This window comes from Diceros bicornis, chromosome 27, assembly GCF_020826845.1.
Source record: "Diceros bicornis minor isolate mBicDic1 chromosome 27, mDicBic1.mat.cur, whole genome shotgun sequence".
Lineage (NCBI taxonomy): Eukaryota > Metazoa > Chordata > Mammalia > Perissodactyla > Rhinocerotidae > Diceros > Diceros bicornis.
Window position 1 is genome coordinate 30182908 of NC_080766.1, and position 22899 is coordinate 30205806.

Genomic DNA, 22899 nt, shown 5'->3' on the forward strand with positions numbered 1-22899 from the left:
TATTTAACATGCCCTAGTAAAATAACTTAAATTCTTTTTTTCATTTTAAATACATTAATATTTGAGTTATGTTTGATTAGCTGAAAACAGTCTGCTTTTCAATTTATTTGTCTTCTGAACCCTCTCTAAAATAGACTAGAAATAGCAATTAAATTATCCGTCTTTACTATAAGGGAGTGTATAGAAATTGGGAATAGAGGTCTTTTCTTTTTAAGTCTAAATGAAGTTCTCCGGAAAACATAGATGTATATCTTCTTCTTCCTAGATTTAAGTATAGCTGCAAAATACTGCAGCAATTACTAATGTTTATTTCCCATTCTAGGTAAAACTGCCATTTAATGCACAGCGAATAATTTCACTCTCTCGAAATGATTTTCAATCCTTGTTGAAAATGCACAAGCTGACTCCAGAACAACTGGATTGTATCCATGATATTCGAAGAAGAAGTAAAAATAGAATTGCTGCACAGCGCTGTCGCAAGAGAAAACTTGACTGTATACAGAATCTTGAATCAGAAATTGAGAAGCTGGTAAGTGTACAAGTTTCTTGTTATTTAAATTCCACCACATTGATTCATGCTTTCTTTTTTTGTAGAGGAAATAGCTATTTCAATTCCTAGGTCAGATATAATGCTCAATTAAACATTAATTTTAAAACTTACCAATTACCATTTTAAGAAAATAAATTATATGACATCTTCAGAAAGCTTAGGAAATAAAAAAAATTTAGGGTTTTCATAGGCTATTTTACTTGTGTAAGTATTCTACATATTTAGCATGTTATGCTATAATATGTAAGTTGAGAATTATTTCTGAGTCCTTTTTTTTTTAATGATTCACATATTAAAGATAATTTTACTATCTACTTAATTCTTAGTGGTTGAGTAAAGAATAAAGAAATTATAAAGCACCTAATCTCTTTGTGCTGTGTTTGGTGTCTATAAAAGCTAATGTTCCAGTTGTTAAATGAATTGTAGACTTGAATAACTTGTTTTGCTTGGTACCAAACAAACTAACTTGGATCTTTCATCTAATGGAAAAAATTCATATGCTGATATGAATAGGAAATTTTAAGATCTAATGAATGAGAAGTGAGAAGAATGCTTACTTTATTGAATCTTATTTTCTATTCCAGCATCAAAACATAAATTAACTGAAAAATGGATTAATTTGCACCCGTTTCTCTGTTCTCCTATTGGTTGGGGGAAGGAAGCATTGTATGAAAACAGACAACTGGGGTAGTGCACGCCAGCTAAAGCTAAAAATATGGTTAGAAACAGCAGGAAAACAGTGCCTAGAAGTAGTAAAAATATTCCTTGAATGTTTAGTTTTGTGTCTTTGTTAATTATTGGTGAAAGTTTAATATTGTGATTGTAGCAAGTCTTCAAGCATAAACATTCTAGCTTTGAATGGCAATTAAAAAGAAACCATTTAGAAGAAAAAACTGTGCCTTTATATGCCCTCGAAAAAGTGGAAAAATAAAAATTCATTGTATATTGCACGTATACCTTAATTATGCAAAAAAGATGAAGCATAAGTGTATAAAAAGATGAAAGAGAAACCAGATGTTTTACAAATAGAGGCATGAGAGAGATAAAAAACCTATGTGATACTGCTAAATGATTAAAGTTGTCAGGATCAAAGAAGAAAAGTTACAAATTCGGGAATATTTACACAGTACTTTTTGGATATGTATTAATCCATACTTATAAGCACTAGTATTCTTTCTTATTATCCAACTTTGAATTAAACACTTAACTTGCCTTGATATCATTTTCACTTCAGTTGTTATTCTGTACTGTAGTACAGAGATGCTTATTAGACTGTTGGGTTCTGTAGAGCTATTTGAAATCTATATAAAAACTTACACTTGGAGAGTTCTTAGATCTGCTTCTCATAGTTCTGTCTTCTGCCTCAGCTGGTGATAATTTATAACTGTCAGTAGAATTTATCCAGTTTTTTTCCTTTCCTAAAAACAAGCAAAAGTGAAAATAAAACAGACCCTTTAGATTGATTTTGTTTCATCAGTAATTTTATTTTATACATGGATACTAAGCAAATATGTTAGAGAGTAGCTATTACCCAGAATATTACTATTCTGTTTCCTGGCTCATGGGTCTTATTTATATTTTTTGATAGAAGTCAGACATTGGATTCCTGGACAGTTGATGTTTTCACTAAATTTCAGATATCTAGAGCGAAGAGGCCTTGCTACATTCTTTGGACTTTCTGCGTCTTCTGCCTTTGCTTCAGCAGAGAGAGGTGGGAGATACAGTGGTTAAAAGCATGGAATTCTGCATCAGACTCCCGTCTGTGGCACGTTGTAACTTTGGGCAGGCTATTTAATTTCTCTGTCCTTCAGGCTTCTCATCTGTAAAATGGGATATTACTAGTTCTTACTTTATAGAGTGGGTGCTCATTTATGAAGATTAAAGGAGTTAAGTAAAGCTGAAGAACTTAGGAAAGTGCCTGGCGCATAGCACTCAGTAAATATTACCTTTTTCTTCTTGTTATTGCTATACTATTACTTACTAATTTTCAGTTTTCTCTCCCTTGATTGCTTCTTTCCTAACGTCTCTGCCTAAACTGTAAACTCTGGGTTTTGGACCTCACCCTTATATTGCCTCTCGTTGTAGTAAGGTTCTTTTCATATGGTCAGTGGGGTAACTATTGGTTAATTTCCAATACAAAGGAATATTTGGTTTCCCAGCAGTTTTTATGAAATAAAAAATCAGAGTGGTCAGTACCCTGTTTACCTATTGTATTAATTTGGACTCTGTGGCTGCAAGAAACAGAACCATCTGAAGCATGAATGAATGAATGAGTGAATTTGTTGTGAGGATATAGGTATGTCTCATTTAGAAGCCAAAGAATGGAGCCAGGCTTCATAAAAACCATGGAATAAAAAAGTGGAAAACTGCCAGAAACCCAGGGAATCTTCTCTCTCAGCTTGTCTCTGTGCATCTGCTCACCCTGCACACCACAGGGTGGCTTTTTGTGCTGCTAAGTGCATATGGGAAGAGGGGCTGCAGCACAGCTCCCGAATAGTTGCACTCTCCTCTAGGGGCTAGTCAGATGGAGACTACGGTTTTAGTCGGTTCTAAATTCCCATGGAGGGAGCATCTAATTGGCCTGTGTCGGCTCGGGTTTCCTCTTCTGTGACTAGAGAGCAGGGACAAATAGCAGAAATGTGGCTGCCAAGAGCTTACCTCTCTGGGCAGGCAGAACAGACAGCCCGAAGGGCCTGCTCACCCAGATGTGTGCCAGTCTGAGCTCAGTTCAGTCTCTTTCCTCTTTCAGAATATCCCCAGAGAAGACATGTTAGAATTTTTTTATCAGTGACTTGCCCTGTGTTTCAGCTTCCTTGAGCTCTCTGCTCAGTCCTTCACACTACTCTCAGTTCTAGTGATTTATATAGGCAAACTCCAATTGCACAGTATAAGGGGCACATTGTAAATTTCAGTCCTACCACAGATGTCTCTCTCAGATGAAAATAAGCAGAAAGTGTGCTACTTATTAGCTTATAAAAATAAGAAAGCTGGCCCTTTTCCCAGAAGTAAAAGAATTTGATGCTTAAGATATGTATTACGTTAAGAAGTTTGCTTAAAACTTAGACCCCAGTTATTGGGTGATGTTATGGATCTTGTCTTTGTAAAGAGAGAAGAACCAGCAGTAGTTACAGCCACACTTCTATCACAGGTTTGTATTTAGTGGTATGGAGAGTTGAGAATATGGAGGAATGTGACAGATGTTCTTTTTTTTTAATTGACTTGTCACTTTTGGAAGCACGGCCGGTAGACAAGCAGTGTTTCCCAGGCTTTATAGTCTGGGTGGGATTTTAGCAAACCTATTTAAAGGAAATTGTTTCATAATTAAACAGCCATTTTTGTATAGCCAATGACTGATTGGATTAACATGTAAATAAATTCACAGTATATATTGCCCTGGTCTGGTAATGTTCAGGCTAGGGGCCCCATATTTTAGTAAACTTTGGTCTTTGACTGTTGGCTATAAACTTTTTGCAGTTGGTCCTAAGAGCAGTAGCATAATAGACTGTGGATGGATCATCAGCACATGAAAAAAAGTTTTTGATTATAATAACAATAATGATTCTAAAATGTCTTCAAGGTGGGTCAGTAGGATAATTATCATGTATAAAGGACACTTTTATAGTCTTATTTTGCTGGGAAAGCTAAAGGGAAATGTTAGTTCGAATTCAATAAATTAATGAATTGTATTTCTCAACAAGATGTTCAGTTAGAGCCTAAATAGAACCTTTGAGGAAAAGGAAAGGTGTGTATTTATTTGGTGGATAAATTGATGGTAATGACTTTTAACATTTATTTGGAATTGATAGTATGTTAGAGGTTAGGCATTAATTCAGCATTGCTTTTACTATAAGGATTGAATATGCATAATCTATAAATCAATAACATGACTTTTTAACCAATAAGTATAAAGTCTTGAATAAAGTTCAAGAATCATTAAGCTTCTGTTACGTGTTTGGCTTACAAAGCTCTTGTCTTGATAGGATTCTTTACAAGGTCCATGTTTATTCTTTTCTGGAAGATTAATTCAAAAGTTGGAAAATATATATATCTCTGGTATCATTTTGGCCTCAAACAAAGGTAACCTTGAAATGAAGGGAACTTTGCTTTTTACTTATATTTTATTTATTTATTTTATTTATTTATTTTTGTGAGGAGATCAGCCCTGTGCTAATATCTGCCAATCCTCCTCTTTTTTTTGCTGAGGAAGACTGGCCCTGGGCTAACATCCGTGCCCATCTTCCTGCACTTTACATGGGACGCCGCCACAGCATGGCTTGCCAAGCAGTGCGTCGGTGTGCGCCCGGGATCTGAACTGGCGAACCCCGGGCCACCAGAGTGGAGCACGTGCACTTAAGCGCTTGTGCCACCGGGCTGGCCCCAAACTTTGCTTTTTAAAGAAAAAAATTAAATTACCAAAATGGATTTCTCTTAGAAGGTATCAAATATTGATTGATATCAACTTATACATGATCAGAAATCAGAATATTCACAAAGCTCTTCAACTTAGGGTTAAGGTGTTCAGACACCATTTGGTTTTATTGCCTTTGTCCGTTGTAATGGTATAGGAGTCTGTCCTTAGTGTTTTGCATTTTGTGGTGAAGATTGTATTATTTTATTAAAGATAAACCTGTTCTAGTCACATTCTTCTGGCTCTACCTTTGTGCACACTACCTTCTCCACACATACCTTGATGGGCCCTTCTGGAACCTTCCCTCTGCCACTCTGTGATGCCCTTGAGCAGGACATCTTGAAGTGTGGTCTATGGGCCATTGGCGTCAGAGTTATCTGGGGGTGCCCCTTCAAAATGCACATTCGTTACTCCTATCCCAGACCTGTGGGAGGGTCCCAGGAACATGCATTTTTATAAAAGTTTCCAGGGTAAATCTTTATTATGCACATTAAATTTTGAGAACCTACTGCACTAGAACACGGAGGTCAGATGGAAGCTTTAGAGTCAAATGCCTGGAAATTCTGCCTGGCCACTTGTTACCTTTGTGGCCCGGGGCAATTATTTCACCTCCAATACCCACATTGCCTCATCGATAACATGGGAGCATAAGAATAGTATCTCCCTCAGGATTGGTGCAAGGATCAGATACCATCAGGGGTGGAAAGCTCTTTGTACTGCTCAGCACATGTTCAGGGCTCAGTGAATATTTGTAGTTGTACTTTAAATAAAAGTGGTTCTCTATTCTTTCTGTAAGCATCTGCTAGTCACTACATATTAAATTTGTACTGGGTACCAGGAAATGAAGGATAAAGAGACATAGTCCTTGCCAATAAAATGCTTATAGTCTCATAGGGAGCCAGGTTTGTGTGTTTCCATTTTTTCTTGAGATTCATCTTCCTCCTCCCATTCTAAAAATTTCAGAAGCTTTCAGAAAAGTTAAATGAATAATACAATAAATAAACAACCCATGTAGTACATTTACTCCCCATGTAGATTCAACAGTTATTGACATTTTGCCACATTTGCTTTGTCTCTCTTTCTGTCTGTCTTTGTCTCTGTCTCTCTCGGGCCAAGTGTGTGTCTCCCTGCTCTGGATGGTTGGTCTGTCGGTCTTGTCTCTCTCTGTCCCTATTGGTCAGTCTTGATCTCTTTCTAACCACAGTTGGTTGATCTTGGTCTCACTGGCTTTTCTCTCTGTGTTTCTATTGCTCTTATTTTCCGAATCATTTGAAAGCTACCACATTATGACATTTCACCCTTAAATGCTTAAACATACATCTCCTAAAACTAGACATTCTTACATAATCTGTATCACGTATCTTTACCAATATCTTTATCCTACCTAAGAAAATTAGTAAATCTTCAATATTGTATATAGTCCCTGTTAAAATCACCGTTAATTGTTCCCCAAATATATTTCATATATGTACTTTCCTTTTTTTCAAACTCAGATCCAATCATCCCATAATGCATTTGGTTATGGCTTTTTAGTCTCTCACACTAGAACAAGTCCTCCCTCTTTTTTTATTTTTTCCTTTTAATGACAACTTTTTGAAGAGTCCAGGTCAGATTTCTCATAAAATGTGCCACTTTTAATATTTGTTTGATTGTTTCCCCTTGGTTTTAACTCATTGATCCATTTCTTGTATTGCTTGTAAACTGCAAGAGTTCGAGTTGTCTAAATTGAGATTAAACACTCACTGGTGTTGTGTCCGTCATATTGCATCACTTGGGGAGGCACACAGCGTCAGAGCATCCCACCTGAGTAGAAGAGAATTGCCAGATCATTTTCAAAATTGTATTTTTTGCCTTTTGAATTGTTCAGTAATCTGTGGAGTGTTACTTAGGCAATTTGTGAATATCCTGTGCCCCAATACTCCTACATCCTTTGCTTTTTAGCGTACGTTGATGGCCTTTACAATGGGGATTGCAAAATAGTGATTTTTCTAATTCTGTCATTCCACTTACACTTATTGGTATTCCTCTTTAAAAAGAACTTTCCTTCCCTCCTCTTTTCCCTCTTTCCCACCACACCCCTTTAGTATCACTGTGGACTCACGGATTAATTTTTTCCTACTTTAATTTCTTAGAATCCATAATAGTCATCTTTTTGATGTTGATATTTTTTCAAACTTGGCTGGGGAGAGCCCCCTCAAGCCAGCTGCTATTTTCTTTTGACATGACCCCATTAGTGCTTCTGTGCCATCTAGAGCAACATGTCATGGGCTCACCTTGTACCTCTCTTGTCCCAAGACTTGGAATCGCCCCCTTCTCTAAAAATCCCTGGTTTCTTTTAGGAGGTATTAGATTTTAGAGAGCGCGTTTGCTGCTGGAGTGTTGCTCCTTCTGGGCCCTTTCAGTGGACAGAGCTAGGAAGTGTGTGTGTGTGTGTGTGTGTGTGTAAAATCATGAGTGCATCCAGTATGTATGTCATGCTTCAATAAATAAAAGTAAAAAGTGTGTTAGAAATCATGAATTCATGTAGATATTTCCAGTCAAAATTTACCAGTATGGAGCTTTTGTCTCTGCTTCTTTTATATGTTTATATTTTGTCTCTTTTCATTATAGAGAAAATCTTAGCTCCCTATTACATTAATGTATTTGCTATTTGAGATATATATGTCACAAAATTACAGCATCAGTATTACTATTAACAATAAACAGATCGAGTAATATTTAATATTTCTTTGCTTTTGTCTCTACATGTATACCATAGTACTGAAGTTTAAAGTTTAAAAGTTATTTGAAGTAATTTTTTGTCTGTTAGCAATTTGATATAGAGTAAATTAATTTGTTTCTGTTTATATTTATTACTAGGATTTACTCTTCATATTTTTTTATTTTTTAATTTTTGAATATGTAAAACCTTTATTATGGTTCAAAAGTTAAAACTATGTTTTAAAAAAGCTATACTCCAAAGTCTTGATCCCATCCTCTCCCTATACCCTGTTCATAACTATTTCCTATAGGTAACCATTTTCAGGTAACCATTTTCATTAGTCTCTGGACATTTTTCCTTATGTTTCTTTTGTAAAAACAGGTTAGTATTTTATTGTATTCTTGTTACCTTTTTGTGTTATCTTTTTCTGCTACATAGAAATATTATATATATACTGTGCTATATTTTACTTTTTTCACTTAAGAAGTGATTTCCAGGAAATACTTTTCCTCGTTCAAAGAGGTTGCCCATTCTTTTTACAGCTCTATAGTGGCTGCAAAATCTCCATTGTGGCTGTAGCACAGTGTATCCAAACCAGTTTATTGGTGGACATTTTGGATGCTGCAGTGAATAACTTTGTGCATTGTTTTTTTAATGCTTGAGGAAATGTATCTTTAGGATAGATGCCTAGAAGTCCGATTATTGGATCAAGGGTAAATACATGTGTAGCTTGGTTAGATATTCGTGAGTTCCCTTCAGTAGGGGTTGTAGCGTTTTGCCTTCCCACCAGCAGTATATTTGTGTCTGTCCACCTACAACCTCAGCAAAGAGTTTGTTGTCAGCTTTTGGATTTTTTTCCAGTTTGATAGTGAGAATTGGTATCTCATGGTAGTTTTATTTTTCTCTCTCTTATGAGTAAAATTGAGCATTTTTACTCATATTCTTAAGGGCCGTTTGTATATTTCTTTGAACTATCTGTTCAGAGGTTTTACATTGTAAGGAAATGTTAGTTACCATCTTCTAGCAGTGAGTACTCTTTAACCTAAAATAAATTGTCACTGTCATCTGGCTCTTTTGGTGCCAAATTTTCCCATCCCTTATCTTTATTGGGTGAGTTATATTTAGAATCTTTTTTTTAAACTTCTTATACTTGAATGAATATTGTACACTAACTGTTGAAAATGTAGATATGGATATAAATTTTGTTTTGTTGTCATAAAATGAAGAATAGTACTACACCACCAATTTTATTCAATTTTTTTTTAGATCTATGGTTAAAGCGTCATCACTTCAAACTTATGATTTGTACAGTTGCGTTATAAGGAAATTAAAATAGATTGTAGAAATAGGTTGCAGGACACTGGTAGTGACTCTGGGAGGTGTCTTTAATAATGATATCATAAAGTGATTAAGTGGAATTACCTTTACTTATTTAACTATTTATTATTAAATTAAGTGCTATCGAGTAAATTTGTGTTTTAAAATTAGAGTGGAATGGAAAAAACAGCTAACTGCCTGGAAACTTAGCCACGCAGGAGTTAGCTTAAAGTGGAGAGGAACAGATGGGAGTGTGTAATTTATAGAAATAATCATGGTAGAGTTCCAAGGTTGTACCTGTTGGTTTTAGTTGTTGTAAAGAAGCAAGCCATCTTGTATGGGGCTTACTTAAGAGTATAGTGATGTCATCCTTTATTTAGTGGGGTCGAGCAGTAAGAATATTTAAGATCATACTGATGTTTATCTAAAGATATAGAAGTTATAAAATATTTCTAATCATAGTATCTGTAGGTTGAGTTCTAATTTCTGGAAGGAAGCTCAAATATGCATTATTTTGCTTAACCATATTTAATTTAAAAGACCAGCCAGCAGTTGAAATTTGTCTCTTGGTGTTTAGAACAGAGATTCATCCCACCTTTGATAGAGGAGTCTATGGCTGAATATTGTTGTGACTGAGGAATAATATTTCTCATTTTTTTCTGGAAGCCTTGTTTCCATCCTCATTTTGATTGGCTTCTGAGAGACCATAAAAAGAAGTGGGTGCTGAGTGCATTAAAAGTGTTCCTTCTCTGGACAGGTGGGAGTAGGCACTGCTCTCACCCTCTACGCACTTGCAGACTCATTTTATCAGAAGACTACAACTGACGAACTTTCTATAAGAAAAAATTTACTTGCTGAACAATGATCTTGATTTTATTTATTTATTCATTTATATATGAGTAAATATATATATATTCCTGATCGATACCTTTTTTTGTGTGTATGTGTGAGGAAGATCAGCCCTTTGCTAACATCTGCCAATCCTCTTCTTTTTTTTTTTTTTTTGCTGAGGAAGACTGGCCCTGGGCTAACATCCATGCCCATCTTCCTCCACTTTACGTGGGACGCTGCCACAGCTTGGCTTGCCAAGCGGTGCATCTGTGCGCGCCCGGGATCTGAACCGGTGAACCCTGGGCCGCTGCAGCGGAGCGCGTGCACTTAACTGCTTGCGCCACTGGGCTGGCCCCTCATGCCTATTTTTTCAAAACAGAACAGTTGTATAAAAATCCGAACAAATTGGAGAATAGTTTGCAATATAAAAATTATTTTATATTCATTATACATTTTCTCAAAATATTAGATGGCCTTGAAATATTTAAAAAATATCAGTAATTGGATTCATATGCAGTTTTGTAGAAAACTTTTGATATAAAACAGTAACAGTACTTCTTTATAAAGCAAATTTAAATGTTAACTGGCAACCTCAGCTCTCCAGAACCTGCTAATGAGCGGAAAGCCAAGAGTTGTCAATAAATTTCACAAGAGAAACCTTTGACCTTCTATCAACACTTATTTACTCTTACCTTATAAATAGCTTGATTATTTGGTTTCCTCGCTCGCACTAATTAGAAACAACGCAGTGGTAGAATAAGAAGGATGAGGTGGGGCAGTGATGGAGAAAGACGTGCTGTGAGCAGCCACAAGTGATGGTGGACAGAAAGGCAGGAACCGGGAAAACTTTTGAAAAAATTCTGTGGTAAACTTTCCTGTAGGGATAAAAATTTAAAATAATAATAATAATAACAGCAACAAAAATAAATATTAACAAACAAAATCCCACCTCCCCCCCACCCAAATTCTGCACACTTTAGTAACTCACCCACTAGCTTTCTGACTCTGGACATATTAAACTCCAAGTCCCATCTATGAAGTGGGTTTCATAGTACTTAAATAAGCAGAGGCATTGTGTGGATTACATAGCTGAGATTGTGTAGTGGAAAACATTTAGCACAATATCTGGCACAGAGTAAATGCTCAACAAATATTAGTCATTATTAGAACCTTGCAATGATGGAGTCGCAACAGTTATGATCACTGTACTTGTACTTTTTTTGGTTTATTCCATTTAAAATGTCAGGTCCATGGGCCGGCCCTGTGGCTTGGCGGTTAAGTGCTCGAGCTCCGCTGCTGGCGGCCCGGGTTCGGATCCCGGCGCACACGGACGCACCGCTTCTCCAGCCATGCTGAGGCTGCGTCCCACATACAGCAACTAGAAGGATGTGCAGCTATGACATACAACTATCTACTGGGGCTTTGGGGGAAAAAATAAATAAATAAAATTATAAATAAATAAATAAATAAATAAAATGTCAGGTCCACACTTGCTAATCTGCAATCCGTAAATCCAAAAAGCTCTGAAAACCGTGCAAGTGTGTCACAACTGTTTTGGCAAGAAAACTGACACAAACTGACATCAGGCTATGTAGAGTCTTTATCCTACTTTGTGCATTTATTTGTTATTTTAATATATTTTATTTAGAAATGTAAAGATTTTGATAGTGGGGTGCTGCCCCAGACCCTGCTAGAGGAAATATGTGTGCATCCATATTATCTTTCTAAAATCGGAAAAATTCTGAATCTCAAGATACATCTTGGCCTAAGAGTTTTGGATAATGGATTATGAGGATGATGGGCTTTGAATTGAAAGCCCTCACTGTGATGATGGATTTTGAATTGAATTGAAAGAAAAAATTCCGTGTGATCTTATTTAATGAGAAGACACTGTATACACGCATGTTTGATCACCTTGGAAATGTTGGTTGAACTAATAAACACAAGTCGTTGTATTCTCTTTCCTGCCTTCACAGCAAAATGAAAAGGAGAGCTTGTTGAAAGAAAGAGATCACATTTTGTCAACTCTGGGTGAGACAAAGCAGAACCTAACTGGACTCTGCCAGCAAGTCTGTAAAGAAGCAGCTCTCAGTCAAGAACAAATACAGATACTCGCCAAGTACTCAGCCTCAGACTGCCCACTTTCATTTTTAGTTTCTGAAAAAGGAAAAAGTACTCCTGATGGTGAACTTGCATTCCCGTCAATTTTGAGTTTACCTGAGGGGTCTCCAGCTGGGCCGCCTGCGGGAGAGCAAAGCCCTTGCTATCCCAGCACAAAGAGCAGCGAGGTAGGCCGTACGCGGGGCCAGGAGTCCTGGCCAACTTCCAGCGCCACCTCGGAGCAAGCTGGGCTCGTGGAACAGTGTCGGCAGAGCGGCGGCATCTCAGATTTCTGTCAGCAGATGACCGATAAGTGTACTACTGATGAGTAAACTTGCATTCGCTTCCTTCGAACCATCTGATTTTTCTACTGAAAATTTGACATTGTCTTGAAAGCCTAATACAGCCGTCTGTCTCTTAACAATATTGTTTTCCCCCTAGTAGTTTCCTGTTAAGGGAATTCCTCTAAAGTCAACCCTGACTTTCCTTGATTTCCACAAGAGATGCAGAAATGATTTGCTTCCTGGATACTGAAAAATCACATGTGAAAATATAGTAAGGCTTTAAAAACTCATGATTTAAAGAATAATAACTATTAGTAATATCTCTTCCCAGGATTCAAAATGAATATGAAAATGAAAACTGCAGCATATCAAACAACAGTTTAACGTCTTGACAGGTCTGCACAGAGTGCCTACTAAAGAAGTAGCCTGCAAGAGTTTAATAACCTGACCTTTCTGTAATATACTGGTTCAAAGGAAAATTTCTCCCCAAGTCGTGCTGATAGAGTTCACTTCTACTCAGAAGTAGGGTGTCAACTACTTGGGAGTATTTGTGTAGAATTGCAGTGTGAAAAATAAAGAAATGGTTTTACCTGAATCCTGGAGCTTTGCTCTTCAGCTCCTGCTGAGACCGGGGATTGGTTGGCCTGCATTGTGACTCCTGAACTGCACTGGGAATATTTAGGAAATAGGGGCAGGCAGTTGGCCTAAGGTGGAGGCTTTTCCTTCTCCTCCTCAGTGTGGACTTTAGAAATTCTGGCTGCATAAACAATAGATGTGTCATTTTCCCTTTTTTGTCTTCAGTCTCTAACACATCTGGGTCCATCATGATCTTTCTGTCTCCTGACATTCTTGTCCCTTTGGAAGAAGAAATAGGACTCAGGATACACTGGTGTGAGTGAACGCATTGGCAGCAAAGTTCTAGCCTCCCTAGAATCCTTTAGAGCTTACCAAAACACAGGGCTGTTTGCCTTCCCAGCATAGCTCACCCATACAAGAAAACCAGATGTCACAGGGAAAGAAAATTGCCTACATTTATCAGGAGTGCAGTTCATTTTTCATCCTATTTTTGAAGTCCTGTGGTTTACTTGTAAAAAGCATTATTGTAGATAAAAATGTATCTACAGCAACTGTGCAGGTTTGTGAAATAGGATGAAACTCGATCTTGTTCCATTGTGGGTTTGAATTTGGAAACCAGATTTAATCTGGCTCTCTTCTCCCAATCTGGTGTATAAGGGCACACAAATCATTTTGATTTGGATGTTTTAAAATCAGTCTTTGTGTTTATTCAGTTCTGTTTTAAAATGATAGGTTTTATTATCTGAGCACCTACCCTATAACATTTTGCAGTGATTCTTAACCATTCTGGCTTTGAGAGTCAAATGAGAACTATAGACTATGGACCTTCTCAACAACTGAAAAAAAAATTCCATATATTCACATTCAAAGAAACATTTGCAGAACCCAGTTTTAAAGGGTGCAAAGGAGTAATTTATGTGTTAGGATTAGAAAATACTTCATTTCACCAAGATCAGACACCTGAGAGAGAGACTTATGTAGATTGCATCCTGAGTCCAGTGAAGGGCCCATGTCGCTAATGTAGGGGACAATCATCCATTGTGTAGGAATGAATCTGAAGCAAGTGGACCTTTGCCGTGAGAGTATATGGGGACCAGACTTAATATTTCAGAGTAATTTGTCAAATGCTACCCTTTTTGATGGGCGAGGGAGATAGTGCTAGTATATTTTCAGTGGTTTGTATGTTATCTCTGTTATTGACTTAGTTGTAAGAGAAAACTAGTTAGACTTGTTTATTTCCTAGAGGCTTTTATAGGAATTTGTCAGGGAGAATGATGATTCTATGATAATGCATCCCATAATACAAAAGAATTGTGTGTGTGTATATCCCCATGTAGCTATTTCTTTGATGCGTGTAATTTTAAATGTTAACTTCAAAATATAAAATAATATAAAAACTTTTCTGGTTTACAAAATGTAAAATCTTATACAAGCCAATGGAATCCTTGATTTCCTACCTCAGTGTACACTCAACTGTTTGTCATATCAGTTTGTGGATGTGCAAATGTCAAATAATCTTTTGCTTTAATTGCTATTGTAAATAACTGCTTTGAAAGGTTACTTACTATTTTACCATAAAACCTAGTTGTCTCCAGAGTTTAAATATGATTTTTAAGGCACTTGGTTTAAATTTCTCTCTATATATAAACAGTTTAGCATTAAGGGTTTATTTTAATGATATTCTGATTATTTGCCAAGTGTAATATGTCCTAAAATATAGCATTAATTTTAATAGCATGTAATACAAGTAAGTACACTACCTCATACCTACATGATTTTCAAGTTGTGATACAGAGGGACAGAGATAAAAAAAATTTTATCTTTGTCTTTTGGCCATAAAGTGGGGAAATTTTCTATATACTGCATAGCATTATACATTTATTTTAACATTAACTTCTAAAGAAGTTTTTCTAAGAAAATTTGTTTTCAGTTGATTTTTTTTTTTTTTTTTTGAGACTGCCGAAGACAAATGACAGGATCATGTGTATACAGTGTATATCTTTTCCTTCATGCAGAATTTTGGAAAGGTTGTTTTCAATTTGTATATTGCCTATTTACGTGATCATTGTTCCTTATTTTATGAATTGGCCTTCTCAGTGCTTGATGATTTTTAAAAAGCTGTTATGTCTAACCCAGTAAAATAACATTACCTTAAAATTTTTTTTGCTATTTGAATTCTACAGCGATAGCAAGTAATTTGTTAAATTGTTATATTCAAAACAAATATGGATATAAATATTGGTTCTTCATCTGTAAATTTTATAACATAATTTACTATAGCTTAATGCTTAACCAGTTTTAAATAAGGAATTAAATATATTTGATGCAGAAGACGATACAGGTTGCATGTGGACACTCAGCCACATTAACAACTTGGAAAAAAATCAAACAAATGACAATGTTATAATGAATTCTCAGGTGAACTTTTTTCAGTTATGAAACATCTATTTTGAATTTGTAAATATTTTAAGTGTTTTATTAAGGCATGTAATAAACTATTCTTTGAAACCTGTTGGGCAAAATGAAAATTTAAAGCCATAATAGTAAAAGATGGCATACTGATTGTAAAATAAACAAATAATAACATCTATTGATCTTTTTGTATCTTTCATAATATAATTTTCTAACAATGCAATAAAACCACTAAATTTTTTATCCATATCCTATTAAGATCATGTTTCATTAAAAGTAAACTTTCATAGTATTTAATTTATATTTTCTTCCTCATGTGCTTATCTAACTGTAGCAAACTATAAATATTAGATGTTGGTGATAAATTGACAGTTAAATAAAATTCTCTGAAATTACCTCTAATTAAATAGAGTTATACATTCCATTTCCATTTTCTTATCTCTGGTGTGAATTTACTGATTTTAGTCTTTTGATCAAGTAATCAGTATGACTATACCATTTGTATGAGGGAATCTTTCATTATTTGATTATTGTGCCTGAAAGAAAAATATTGCCAGCACTCAAGTGTTCAAGGAAGCACAGATTTTAGCCTTGCTTCTGATTTACTTAATTTTAGTCTTTGGATAGAGATGTAGGGCTTTTTAAGGGGATACTATCTCTATCAGTCCTTAATTTTTAAAGACTTGTCTGCTGAGTCAACTCTACCATGTTACATTCAGCTTCTAACCAGACCCTTGTCATCAAGTATTGAGCGGCTGCTCAGCGCTGTTGGCAATCTAGAGCATGGTCTTCTCGTCTAGTAATAGTGACTCTTAACTGGGGGCGATTTTGCATCCTACGTATTTGGCAATTCCCAGAGACACAAATAGTGGGAGCAGGATATAGGATATAGTATCTAGTAGGTAGAGGCTAGGGATGCTGCCAACAACCTACAATGCACAGGGAAGCCCTCACAACAAATTATCCACCCAAGATGTCAGCCGTGCTGAGGTTGAGAAACCTTTACTAGACCAGCAATGGAGTCAAGGTGACATGTAAGAAAGTGCTCGGTCATGTGAGGCAGTTTGAGTTCAAAACTACAAGAATTAAAAGGAGAGGGAGTAAGAAATATGGGATTTCACCAGGCTCTGAAAGATTTCAATCTGAATCAGTATAAAGTTAGTCTCTGGGGAGAGAAGGCAAGGTGGCACCAGTAAGCCTGGTATGTTAATAGAATAAAGGGAGGAGGTGTCACAGCGGGGGAGGGGGCCCAACCTAGTCTGTTAAGCTCCATAAGGGCAGACACAGTGTCCCCAACATCTTACGTAGTGCCCTGCACATATTGACCCTATCATTGAAGGCCTGAGGTCAGACTTAAAGAGCATTAAGAACAGAAATGTAAATAGTAAATGTTGAGGTTTCTGAGGGGGACCAATAAATAGCACTCTCTCCCCAGCCTGAGTTTTGGGCCATTTGAGAAGTAAAAAGGTGATGGGTGGGGCCGGCCCCGTGGCTTAGCGGTTAAGTTCGAGCGCTCCGCTGCTGGAGGCCCGGGTTTGGATCCCGGGTGCACACCGATGCACCGCTTCTCCAGCCATGCTGAGGCCGCGTCCACATACAGCAACTAGAAGGATGTGCAGCTATAACACACAACTATCTACTGGGGCTTTGGGGGAAAAAATAAATATAAGAGTTGTTTTCCTTTGGGGGGGAAAAAAAAAAAGGTGGTGGGTGAAGTCCACATTGCTGATGGAGGCCAGGTCGGAAGACACAGTTTTATAGCTGTTTAGCTGAGTGAATTTCCTAAAAGAGAACTCTGGAATTAGGCAGACTTACCCAACCAGTCCCACCCAGTCGCCCCAGCTCACCCTCAAAGGGGCAGAGCCCTTGGAGGAGCAGGAAAATGTGCTCTACAGGCAGGCAAATCCCAAGACTAGGGGGTGGCTGAGCCAAGTGAGCTTAGTTACTCTCTTACAATTTACTGATCAGAATCAAAGACCACCTCCCCAGGGCCAGTGGGAGAAAAGGGATAGAGGCTAGGAGGGTGTTTAGGGGAAACCCTTGCCCTGGGAACCAGGATTAGGGAAAGATGTTCCTTTTTGTTTTTTTTTTTTTGTGAGTATGATGAGCCCTGAGCTAACATCTGCCAATCCTCCTCTTTTTTTTTTTTTTTTTTTTTTGCTGAGGAAGACTGGCCCTGGGCTAACATCCATGCCCATCTTCCTCCACTTTATATGGGATGCCGCCACAGTATGGTTCGACAAGCGGTGCATCGGTGCGTGCCCGGGATCCGAACCAGTGAACCCCGGGCCGCCGCAGCGGAGCACGCGCACTTAACCGCTTGCACCACCAGGCTGACCCCAAGATGTTCCTTTTTTATATTTCTCAGCTTTAAGTTCTCTTGAAACATTGGGCTTAACCATTGCACCACTGCTCAGCCAGGACTGTGGCTAATCCCTTGGAGGAGGGGAGCAGAACTGGTGTCATCTTTATGAGGTCACTCACCTTTATGAGGCCACTTCCCCAATACCAACCTCTACTTTTGGGGGTAACTTCCTGGGAATGTCAGTGGATGATTTATCTTTGGTCTCCCAGAAGCCTCTGAAATGGATTTAATAGTTTATTAGCAAGTAAACCAGCTCAGAGGCTATTTGGTACTAAAGACTGAATATTAACTCCCTATCCTATTTCCTATCTGTAATTCTCTCCTTCCTCATTGTCCAGTATAGCATATCAAAGTTTCTGCAGTGAGATTAAATTCAAACGTAAAAAGATTCCCATGGGAAAATGCATGAGAGAATCCAATCATACAATGCTAGCAACAATAATAACCCAAATTTGAATATACATCTTTTCCCATTAGTAAACTTTTAGGGGAAAAAGAGTTCCAAAATTAAATCCCTTTGGAAATTAAAATCCACAATCTAAAGGAATTAAATAACTAAATCAAATTATCTTGCCCCAGATTCCTGGGTGGAGTTGAGGTTCTCACAGAAGCTGTAGCTGAAATTGTCTCTCATGGGATGGTAGTTCCTGCAGTGCCCCAGAAAGAGCTAGGTTCAAGGCCGAGTCTATGAGGTTGTCACTTTTTAGAACCTGAAGAGTTTTCACAAAATTATCACAGCCTTGGCCCCACACCCACGCTTGTTTCGAAACAAGCCAATTCCCAAGCACTAAACAGTTAATCCAGACAAAACTGTGTTCCCAGCACTCAGCACCTAGTGCTGCCCAGGACCATACTAGAAACTCAGCAGTATCTGAAAAAAAGATGGAGAATATCTTGGTTTCAGCTTCCCCAAGATGCCAGTGTTCTAGAACTCACAACCTGTGGTGTTTTTTTTTGTTTTTTTTTTTTGTGAGGAAGATCAGCCCTGAGCTAACATCCATGCCAGTCTTCCTCTTTTTGCTGAGGAAGACCGGCCCTGAGCTAACATCTATTGCCAATCTTCCTCCTCTTTTTTGTTCCACTTTTTCTCCCCAAAGCCCCAGTAGATAGTTGTATGTCATAGTTGCACATCCTTCTAGTTGCTCGTTGTGAGACGCGGCCTCAGCATGGCCCGAGAAGCGGTGCGTCAATGCGCTCCCGGGATCTGAACCCTGGGCCACCAGTAGCGGAGCGCATGCACTTACTTAACCGCTAAGCCACGGGGCCGGCCCCACAACCTGTGATCTTAATCTCAATTGGGAAGACTCGCAGAAAGGGCTTAATTTTGGCCTTATGCATTGATCATTTCTGGGGGAGAGACTTCACCATGGCATAATGCCTTCATTTACAGTATTTCTGGCACCCAGGACCGATTGAGTGAGGGCTCCCTCTGGGGGCTTCAAGGCCACACTCCTGTGAACAGGCATTTTCAGGCCTGAGCCACAGTGGTGTTTAGGCTGCCCTTTGCAATGCAACGTTTAGGCCTAAGAAAGCTGCCTCGTAGGAATGGTTTCTCCTTTACATGGACTTATGCAAGCCAGAGCCGACTATAGACAAGCCACATGGATCCAAGGCTAGTCCCTCCACTGTATCCTCCTTGGACCTGAACACAGAATAGAATTTGGGGCAGGGGGTGCAGCCTTGGTGACTCTGGCCTAGCATTGCCACTTAAAAGCTAGAACCTTACTAGCACTGTGTAATGCATTGGAACCCAGTTGCCTTGGAAACAGCTGGAAAGCCACACATATTATTCTTCCCAGTTCTGCCTAAAAAGCTTGTGAAGTCTCCTTTTCCTCTGGAGACTTAGCAGTGGTGCCTTGAGGCCGCCTGCCCAGTCTGGGGGGCCCTCTGCCTGCAATTTATGCCACATTGCACCCACTTTCTAAGGCCTCTTGCAATCCACCAAGGAGGGTCTTTTGGGGATATTTCTGCCAGTTGAGTTTATAGAGTGGGCATTGACTGAGAACCATCAGGGAGAAACTGATATAAGGATTCTCTTCGTCTGCTTTGCTTCTCTCAGATACCACTGAGTGTCCACCACAGCCTTTGGGCACACTAGGTACTATGTTCTGGGAGTACAACTTGTCCTGGCATAACTCTAATGGCTTGTTTTCAAAACGGGGCACAAATGCTATGATAGTCTTGTGTGTCCTGTTAACTCTGAGTCCCTTTAGACTCTTGGCGTTGAGCCGACACAACTTCCGAGTCACTGAAGGAATGACAGACACTGTTCCTGTGAGAGGTGACCCACACTCTGTGGAGGTCCTAGTGTCTTTTGCTTAAAGATGACTACTCAGCGTTTCCAAAGGCCCAATGAGGGCAGTTGGGACTCCGCAGAAAGTCACATTCTGTGAGTAAAATGCCGCAAGCTACAATGACTCTCCCAATTCACAATCCTTATAGGCTGTTCTAAAACCTTTCACCCAGGGCCAACTACATTACTGTGAAAACCCACTGGGCCTGATACAAGCCTCCACACACCACCAAAGTGAAAATTCCCTGGCCCCACTACACACCATGACTCTGCAAGGTTCCAGATCACATGTATATTTTACTACCCAAGTTCTATCAGTGTCTCTCAACACTGTCTGCCACAAATGTTGGGTTTCCAGGGAAGCGCTTCATATCTCCTTCCTGAGTCATGAACAGTTAGATAAATAACATGAAGGAATGGTGGATAGAAAACCAAAGTAAAACCTCAATTACTGATAAAAAGTAGTTGAAGGAGTAGCCTAGAGCGAGAGCCTGGTGTGAACTCCAGAATGAGGCAAGTTTACCTCGTCATTTTGTCAGAGGAAGTAACTTTTCCTCACTCCTGGTTTCCACGAAAAGAGATCTTCCTCTAAGCAGCACCACACCCCCTATCTTGCCTCTCCTCTCATCAGCACGAGGGTGGGGAGGGCAGAGTGTAACTTGTGCTACCTGGAGACAAGCATATCCCAAGAGGAAGAGTGACCATTCTGAGCAGAGAACAACTAGCTATTCTTCCAAAATTTATCTATCAGCTAGGTCGCTCCACCTCTTCAGAGACAGAGTAAGTAAAGAAGTTAAGGGACGATCTTCTTCCAGAAGCCAGAGCTTAGGAGGTTAAGGGAAGAGTGTCGAGAAGAGTCGTGGAGCCAGTGAGTCTGGGGGCTTTGAAAAGTTTGCAAGAAGAGAAAGAGCAAGATATCCAAAAGATAAGCAGGCCCCAACAGAAGTCATGGACTCACCTCCCAGCCTCCCAGTCCCCTGGTGGGAACATAGGTTCAGGTTTAAAAACAAAGAGTTAGCTTTTGCTTAACCCCAAACACTTCTTTTCCCTCTCCCTCACCTCTATTGTCTACACTGTTCTTGAAGTATAAATGAAAAGATAATGGAAAAGATTTTAAAAACTGGGTACAGCACATTCCTTTTTCATTTAAACACAGCCATCTTTTCGGCAGACACTGCTTTCCGTCTCCTCTTTTAGTTTACATTTCATCACTGTCCAGAACGCCAGCTATTTCCTAAACAGTTCATTTCCTTCTTTCAGGAGACTAGACCTAAATAATTTTCTAGATACCATCTTGATACGCAGATTTCTGATGTGATATTAATCTCGTGCAAGGAGATCCTGCTAATAATACCCAGAGCTCTATTAAATGTGGAAATATCCTCTGTAATTTAATCTTTCTAAAGTAATACCTCTTTGGTCCACCTCAGAAACTTAGTCTTTTTGCTTTGGACTATTAATCTCAAAGAATTTTCCTTTGTACAATAACTATACATATGTTTTGCTTGCTTTGATTTAAATAATAACCTTTAATGAACAGGACCACTACTAGTACTTTTAAAATAAATTTTCCTGAAGAAAGACTTTGTGTTTTTAAATGCCATGTTTGGCCTCATCTGAGCTTTTTTTCTTTTTGCTGAGGAAGATTTGCCCTGAGCTAACATCCACTGCCAATCTTCCTCCTTTTGTGTGTGAGCCACTGCCACAGCATGGCCACTGACAGACGAGTGGTGTAGGTGCGTGCCCGGGAACTGAACCCAGATCGCTGAAGCAGAGTGCCCCAAAGTTACCCACTAGGCCACTGGGGCTGGCCCTTGCCTGAGCTTTTTATCTGGTTTTCAGAAGACCTCAACTACGACTCTCAGCATCTGACATTTGAAGGGTCTGTTGCGGGGAACTGTGGAGAATCGAACCTGCTAAGAAGTCTTCCATACCATTCCTAGAACTTTGAGTATGTGCTCAGACAGCTCCATTTTGGCTAAACAGATAAATGAGTAACGATTGGGAGAGAATCTTAATGCGGAATCCAGGATGGGGCTTGAAACTTACAAGAATGAGGAGTGGAGCACATATAAATTAAGGAGATCAAGCTGCTAAGATGAGGTAGGAGAATTGGCGGATATAAGCGCTTAGTAGACTGGCCTTGTGTTCAGTAGGGTCTGGGAGAGCAGACATCTGCAAACACTTTAAATAGGGTGAAGACGAAGTATGCAATTATGGACTAAAGGAGTTGCACAAATTTAGGCAATGACTCAGGCACGAATCCATCAGGGGACTGTGGGGACAAGTAGAAAAAGCATAGACCTGGAGTTCAGACAGACCTAGGTTTGAAGCCTGATTTTGATGCTTAACCACTGTATAGCCATAGGAAATTACTTATTTTCTCCTAGACATAGTTTCCTTATCTGGACGTCCCCCATATTGGGCCTTCTGGCCCTTGAGATCAAAGTAAGATTGACTCAAACTTCCATTCACACTCTGGGAAAATTCAAGTCAACTATTCAACATGTATTTATTGAATGCTCTCCTCAAATTGGGGAGGGAGGTGGATTTCTGGAGTGTGAGTGTGAGTGTCAGTGGTAGGACTGGCTTAGAGTCTCATGGTCGCCCCGTCTTAGGTGCCTGCTTCCATCAAGTTAGTTCAGCTTATCAGTTGTCTTGAGCTGTCTTTTTACACATTGTTGATGGAGCCGTTAAACTCAACCACTTTCTTTAGTTCCACCAAAATGAATAAATAAGTAAATAATTACTACATCTCCGGCTCTAGACTTTTATGAGTAGAATCCGCTTTATTGAAAATTTGAGAAATACTGTATTTATATCACAGCAATACAGACAGTTTCAAAGAGAGCACTATTAGCCCTGTCTTAAAATCTTTCCCCCTACTGGAGAATTTTCATAGACTGCCCACCCTCATGTTGTGTCTCAACCTCATGCCTTCCCACTGGCTCCTCTCTCTCCCCTTCTACTCCTTGATTGCCCTAGGGGCCCCACATTCTTCTCTCTGGAATACGTGGAACAGTTTAGCTCTGCCCAGCCTTAGCCTCTGAGGATGGGTTTAA

General features: G+C 38.8%; 1 protein-coding gene across 7 annotated transcripts in view; it reads left to right on the forward strand.

Annotated features, from left to right (window-relative positions):
* BACH1 (BTB domain and CNC homolog 1) overlaps nucleotides 1–15361 on the forward strand; it is a 48082-nt gene extending 32721 nt beyond the window's left edge. For all 7 annotated transcript variants that reach the window (XM_058522984.1, XM_058522983.1, XM_058522982.1 and 4 more), the window contains 2 exons: nucleotides 323–529; nucleotides 11784–15361. In XM_058522984.1, the coding sequence (XP_058378967.1) occupies nucleotides 323–529; nucleotides 11784–12239 (663 nt within the window). In that variant the 3' untranslated portion in view covers nucleotides 12240–15361. The remainder of the gene's footprint in view (nucleotides 1–322; nucleotides 530–11783) is intronic.
* Nucleotides 15362–22899: the final 7538 nt, after the last annotated feature.